General features: G+C 38.0%; 1 protein-coding gene across 3 annotated transcripts in view; it reads right to left on the bottom strand.

Annotated features, from left to right (window-relative positions):
* LOC145296883 (uncharacterized) overlaps nt 1-7,552 on the bottom strand; it is a 155,270-nt gene that overhangs the window by 36,503 nt on the left and 111,215 nt on the right. For all 3 annotated transcript variants that reach the window (XM_080143028.1, XM_080143027.1, XM_080143029.1), the window contains one exon: nt 6,940-7,096. In XM_080143028.1, the coding sequence (XP_079999154.1) occupies nt 6,940-7,096 (157 nt within the window). The remainder of the gene's footprint in view (nt 1-6,939; nt 7,097-7,552) is intronic.

Below are 7,552 nucleotides of genomic sequence, written 5' to 3' on the forward strand. Positions count from 1 at the left end.
GTTGTACGTATGCATGGGTGTTTATTTTATTTATTTATTTTTTTTTACATAGGCATCACCACATTATCAAGGCCAAGAGGCCACTCAAGGATAAGGGTTAAAGAGTGTACAGTAGAAATTGGACAATATAGTAATCATTAGTAATGAAAATTTGGTAAATTTGATAACTTATATGGAACGGCTCATCAAGAACTTATTTACGTTAGACTTGAACACAACCATATTGTAGTCAGCCGGAAAGCAGGAAAACGGAAGACAATTCCACAGGCGTGCAGTTCTAAGAAAGAAGCTTTGTTCATGGAATCTATGTTTAGGTTAAGGCACAGATAAAGAGTGGGGGGGAATTATTGATAGTGTTTACAGCTAGACGAGTGATTCCTGTGAAAGTTAGGCGAGGGGGACCATAGACTGAAGCTCAGTTGAACACTTTCCATGAAAATAACGATACATCAGAGACAAACTCGCAACATCTCTTCTGTGAGATAGCGGTTGCAGGGAAGAGAAAAGGACATCTCCTACGAGGCTACGAAGTCTATTTTGAACTCTATCAAGGCAGGACAAGTCCTTTCTAGCAGCTCCTGCCCAGACGTGACAACAGTATTCCATCCTTGGATGTATCTGGCTCTTATATAGATAGAGAATTGCATCAGCAGTGAGATACCTACCGGATCGATAGAAAGATCTCACCATTTTTCCAGCGGCCTTGGCAACAGATTTGATGTACGTGTTCCATTTAAGATCAGGAGTAACGGTCAAGCCCAGAAGCTTGTCAAAACTTAAGGCCTCCTGAAGACGAGAGCCATTCATTTCAATTGATGCCAGATGTGGATCAGAATGTTGATGATGTAAAGAGAGAAGCTTGGTTTTAGATGCATTAAAAGTAACCAGCCACTCCTTTCCCCATTGTACTACGTGCTCAAGATCAGAGGAGAGAGAATTGGAGAGAACTTGGTCGTTTACTGCCTTAGATGTGCTACCATAAATGGTAGTGTCGTTAGCATAAATGTCTACAAATGATGTAAGGATGTGATTTGGAAGATCATTAATGTAGATCAGGAAAAGAGTTGGGCCCAGGATGGACCCCTGAGGGACACCGGCATTAATACTGTGAGCTTCTGATTTTTGCCCCTCAACTACTACTCTTATGAACCTATCAGAAAGAAATGATTTAATAATTGAGAAGACATTTCCAGCTATACCATAGCTACAGATCTTATGAAGTAAACCTTTATGCCATACCCTATCAAAGGCCTTAGATATGTCAAGAGCAATTGCCCTAGAAAGGTTGCCTCCGTCAAGAGATTTGCTAATCCTATGAGATATAACTGTAAGCACATCTGCTGTAGATCTAGCAGAACGGAAACCATATTGAGTGTCACTAAGAAGGTTATTTTTGTTGAGATGGTTGATTACTTCTGTATTTAACACAGATTCCAGCAACTTACTCAGGACGCACAGGAGACTTATTGGCCTGTACTGAGAGGGGGATGAACGATCACCTGAATTCTTAAATACAGGGCATACTGATGAAATTTTCCAGGGAGATGGGAAACTATTCTCCTTAAGACAACGTTTAAACAGTTTTGTAAGTATGGGTGCTAGTTCAGGTTGAAGTTTTTTGAGTACTATAATTGGAATACTGTCAGGGCCAGTTGCTTTACTGGAATCAAGGTTTTTGATTAGCTTGGCAACATCACGTACAGATATACGTATATCACATAGCGTGTTTTCTGATACAGGAGGAAATATTGGGGGTTGGCGGCCTTGGTCGCAAAGGGTAGAATTAGCTGCAAAGTTTTTGACAAAGAGTTTGGCTTTGTCTGATGCTGACGAGATTACCTCAGGTCCATTGATAATAGTTGGGATGGAGCACACGCTTCTGTTCAGGATTCTTTTTGCTATTTGCCAAAACTGGTGGGAACCAAGCCGCTGCTCAGCTACTTTGGACTTAACGGATTGAGCATACAACTCTCTTGCGTTCTTTATTACTTTCTTACAATGGTTGCTGGCAGTCCTGAAAGCGGCTTTAGTTTCCATACATCTATTACGTTGGAAGCAGTGGAAAAAGGGATTCCTGTGCGCAATGGCAGCAGCACATTCTGGAGAGAACCATGGCTGGCTGTTAGGTTTTTGCTGAAACTTTTTCGAGGGTATGAAACGGTCTATACCTACAATTAACCATTCCGTCAGGTCTGATACTATAGAGGACACATCCTCAAATATAAACACATATAATCAAACAGTTCATCAACATTCAGTCGGTGTACTGCATAGGCAAAGAAAAATACCTTCCTCCATTGTGTCTTTGTCTCTTCTCATTATTCAAATTCACCTTTCTCCGAAGGAAACCAAACAACAATATATACATCTATAAAGATGAAATTGTCTGTGTATGTGTGTGAGTGCGTGTCTGTATGTGTACATTTCTCTACCAAACTACCCTCTCAATTTTCAATCTACAGACTCGAGATTTGACATAAGGGGTCTTAAGATTTGAACAAAATCTTTTTAATTGGTTTTCGGACAGAAATTTGGCAACGAACATACCTCTACAATCGATATTGCATGATTTTGCATGTTTTATTTGCATAAATATATATAAAAAAAAAAAGTTTGTTTTAAAATTGTTCACAATCAAAATAATAAAAAAATTTTTAATCTTTAAAATCTATGAAACAGGGTGAGTTTATTTACTTGACCGTAACAACAGCTCATCCAGTTTTGGCTAAGAGTAAAGTGTAGTATATGTTCTAAGACTAGACTTCTCTATTTTGTCCTCAATCACTGAAGGAAAATTTTTATTTTTGTCCCTTTTGGATGAGATGGATTTTCGCCATGTTAAAAAGCATCATAGGAAGCCAGGTAAATAGGAACACTTTTTGGATTTATTGCTGTCAAAAATTGAACATTTTAACATCCTGAAAGAAATAAAAGGTAAGATGGACAATATCTTGGAATTTGGAATATAGACCTTTTGTCATTTATTTGTATATGCTCTGTACTTATATCAAACTTCATAAATTAAAGGATTGGTATAAATAAAGGGTGAGATATAACTGAATAAGCATATTTTTCTATAAACATAACAGTAAATTATAAAACTCAAATGACCTTGTAACGAGTGATGTAACCCACTTTCCGGTTTACGACATCCGGTTGTGCATGCGTGCATAAACATTAACCCATAACAACGTAAACAAATAAACACAAATCGCTTCTTTTGCAGATTTTGACCTGCGCATTGAAATATTAACGTTACTATTTTCGAAATTATTATTTAACATGGGAAGAGTGGGGATGTTTTGCAACTATTCTTTATTACAACTATACTGTCGCTATTTTCTTACAACTAAACAACTTTAACCCGTTGACAAACATAAGAACAATTGTAGTAAAGCCAAGACTACTACTACTACTACTCTCTATCTGTCCCTTTTCCTTCCTTCCTTCTTTTTTTATTTTTTGTTTACATTTTCTTTTTTTTTATAATTCAATTTTCACCCCAAACAAGGCACAGTGCCACTATGAAGCAGGGGGCTACTATTAGGGACTTAATTAGCGGAGTCATTATGAAGGGAGATGAGTAGAAAGATGTTTGTTAACATTACACTTGAACTTCTGCATATCATTGCAGTTGGGAAAGCAGAATCCCGGAAGGGAGTTCCAAAGACCTGCAGTTCTGGGGAAGAAACTATTGGAGTAAAAGGCTTTCTTGCACCTAGAGATCTCTACTGTAAAGGGATGAGATTTAGTAGCTTGTCGGGTTTGTCAGGGTAGTTACGTCAGGGAGGTACAAGTGTTTGCAGTTCGTCAGAGCATTCACCATTAAAGTATTTGTAGAACAGGCAGAGGGATGCAACATCTCGTCGATGGGACAGAGGCTGCAGCCTAGATGACAGTTCAGGACCTATCAGGTTGGCGACTCTCTTTTGAACCCTGTCCAGGAGCGAGAGACAAGCAGCAGATGCACCAGCCCAGATGTGACAACAGTACTCCATACATGGGCAAATGGTTGCCTTATAGAGGTATAGGATACTGTCAGGCGTAAGTAGTTTTCTAGCACGGTAGAGGGAGCCAACCTTCCTTGCAGCAGCCTTGGCAATGCTCTCAATGTATCTATTCCAGTTCATATTCCCTGTAAACGTTAGGCCGAGGAGTTTAAAAGAAGTACTTTCAGGCAATGTGTTCTTGGCCATTGCTATTGGTGGTAGTTATTGAAGGAAACAAGCTTAGTCTTAGCAGCATTGAATGTGACCAACCATTTTTGTCCCCATTCCACTACGGATTGGCGGTCATCCTCTAGTGTTTCTGCCATTTCCTTGGATATGTGTTCATTTGTTTTCCCCTCATATCTGTTATAGAGAGTGGTGTCATCGGCAAATATACACATCTCCGAAACAATTTTATAAGAGGTCATTTATGAATATCAGGAATAATAGAGGTCCAAGGAAAGACCCCTGAGGTACTCCCGCATTTATGTCATATTGTTTGGATGTACGACCGTCGAGGACAACTTTGATTTTTCTATTACTTAAGAAGGATTTAATTACATTATGAATTCTTCCAGTGATTCCATATGATCTAATATTCCTTAGAAGACCATCGTGCCATACCCTGTCAAAAGCCTTAGATATATCAAGGGCCACCGCTCTACCCTTCCCTGTTTTATCCAATGAACGGTATATATTTCATCATCAAAAAAATGAAAAATATAAATATAGTTGCATAAATGACTATATCTTTGCGAAAATGGATATATGGATTGATTAAATTAAATTAATTAAATTACTGCTTCAAAATTTGGGAGGGTTCAAATAAAAAAAAATCTTACAGTTTAAATGTTGTTTTAATAGTTAATTTTCAATTTATTTCGATTCTCCAAACTACTGTTCTCATTTTGAGTGCTATTTTCGCAACATTTCGGTTGTCGTAACCTCCAACCTTCTTCAGGTGTATCTTGTCAGACTCGTGAATCTTTCTGTCGAACTTGGGAATCCGCGCAGAATTTCAAATGGAATCCTTTATTTAATTCACGGAGGTAGCATGCTCTTGTTCTCTCAGCCATGACTGGTTAGAAGACCCAAGTAATTCGCAATTGTATTTTGGGTGTCGCCTGCATTAAGGATTAAACCTTCAACCTCCAGAAGAGTGTAACTTTTACAACTGGTTTCATTTGAAAATCCGTGCAGATTCCCTGAGTTCGATAGAAAGCTTCCTGAGTTCAACAAGATACGCCTGAAGAAGGTTGAAGATTACATTGATCAAAACACTGTGACAGAGTACAAAATAGACTTCATGGCTTAGTGGGGATGCCCTTTTCTCTTCCCTGCAACCTCTCTCCCACAGAAGGGACGTTGCAAGCCTGTCATTGTTTTATCGTTACTTCCATGGCAAGTGCTCATCCGAGCTCCGATACCCGATCCCCCCTTGCCAATCTTTCATGAAAAACACCCGTCTAGCTGAAACCACAGTCAGTAATTTTCCCCACTCTTTATCTGTGCCTAAATCAAAACATAGATTCCATGAACAAAGTTTCTTTCTTAGAAGTGCACGCCTGTGGAACTCTCTGTTTCCCATCTGACTACAACTTGGATGTCTTCAAGTCCAACATAAACAAATTCCTGATAAACCGCTCTCTTAAGTAAGACACTTTATCAGATCTCCATCACTAATGATTACTACGATATTATCCTATTGATTACTGTACCCGCAATAACCCTTATCCCCGAGTGGCCTCCGGTCCTTGATAAGTGGTGACTTCCATGTAAAAAAAAAAAAAAAAAAAATAACACTCAAGATGAGAACAGTAGTCCAAAGAATTCAAATAATCAATCATCATCTCAAAAATTAAAAAAAAATATATCTTTTTTGCAATCCAATCATACTTGCTAAAATGTAACCTTTTTTTTTTTTTTTTGTTTTACTCAGCTTCACCCCAAACAAGATATATCGCAACTATATTGGACGTAAATGGCTACTAATTTGGACCATGCCTTAGAAAGATTAACGAGATGTTGGTTTACATTAGATTTGAACTTCTGCATATCAGTACAGTAAGGGAAGCAGTTACCAGGAAGGGAATTCCAAAGTCTAGCTGCTCGAGGGAAGAAACTGTTAGAGTAGAAAGCTTTCTGGCATTTAGGGGCTGCAACAGTGAAGGGTTGTGATTTTGTTGCTAAATGGGTTTGTCGGGGATATGTATGTCGAGGGACCCACAAGTGCAATAAGTTCACCGGAGCACATTCCATTAAAATACTTGTAAAACAGGCATAGGGATGCAACATTGTAGTGATAGGACAGGTGTTGGAACCTAGTTGACAAATTGGGACCTATTAGATTGGAGACCCTTTTTGGACCTTATCAAAGAGGGAGAGATTAGTGGTAGATGCCCTAGCCCAGAGATGGCAACATTACTCCATGCGTGGGCAAATGGTAGCCTTGTAGATGCACAGGATACTTTCAGATGAGTAGTTTTTTAGCATGGTAGAGGGAGCCCACCTTCCTTGCAGCAGCCTTCGTAATGTCCTCAATGTGTTTGTTCCAGTTCATATTTCCTGTGAATGTTAGGCCGAGGAGTTTGAAGGAAGACTCCTCAGGTAGGGTGTTATTTGTCATGGATATCAGTGGTTGAAGAGGCATCTTCTTGTAATTGTTACTAATTGTTTTACTAGCATTGATTTTTACCATCCATTAATGTCCTCAATGTGTTTGTTCCAGTTCATATTTCCTGTGAATGTTAGGCCGAGGAGTTTGAAGGAAGACTCCTCAGGAAGGGTGTTATTTGTCATGGATATCAGTGGTTGAAGAGGCATCTTCTTGTAATTGTTACTAATTGTTTTACTAGCATTGATTTTTACCATCCATTTACGTCCTCATTCCACTTTTAGTCATGTGACATCATCGTAATATGGTTAGCTTTATTTGAAAATTCCTACTTACTTGTTGTCAATAAAGCATTAACTTCCGCTGATTTATTCGAACAGCCGACACTATTGCAAGCGGAAACGCTAAACGCATATTCTGTTAAAGGCTGCAAATCTGGCATGATTGCCGTATTAGAAATGCTTGCATATCGTTCTTGTGTTTGGTTTCTAGACTGAAACAGAATAAAAAAAAATACACATTAAAATAATTTGAAAAACAAAATGCAAAAAACAATTTTAAAAAACAAAATCCAAAAAACAAAATTCAAAAAAACAAAATCCAAAAACAAAATAAAAAAAAAAACAAAATCAAAACCAAAACTTGAAATCAATAACAATTTTAGACAAAAAAAATAATTAGTTGGGCATTTTTTTTTTTTTTTTTATTACTATAAACAACAAACCAAATAAATGTTACCAATATCTAACAACACATTAATTAAGTCCTAGGCTTAATTAATTTTTATTTTGTGCAAAATTCGACTTTATTCATCAACATGGTCCTGCACTGTCAACTAAGCTTCAACCCCTGTCTCATCACCGTAGTGTTGCAACTCTGTGTCTGTTTCACATTTTAATGGAATGTGCTCTCATGAATTCATTGGGTTTGTACCTCCTTGATGTACATA

Source organism: Euprymna scolopes, chromosome 17, assembly GCF_053919585.1.
Source record: "Euprymna scolopes isolate OS-2025 chromosome 17, ASM5391958v1, whole genome shotgun sequence".
In the NCBI taxonomy this organism is placed as follows: Eukaryota; Metazoa; Mollusca; class Cephalopoda; order Sepiida; family Sepiolidae; genus Euprymna; species Euprymna scolopes.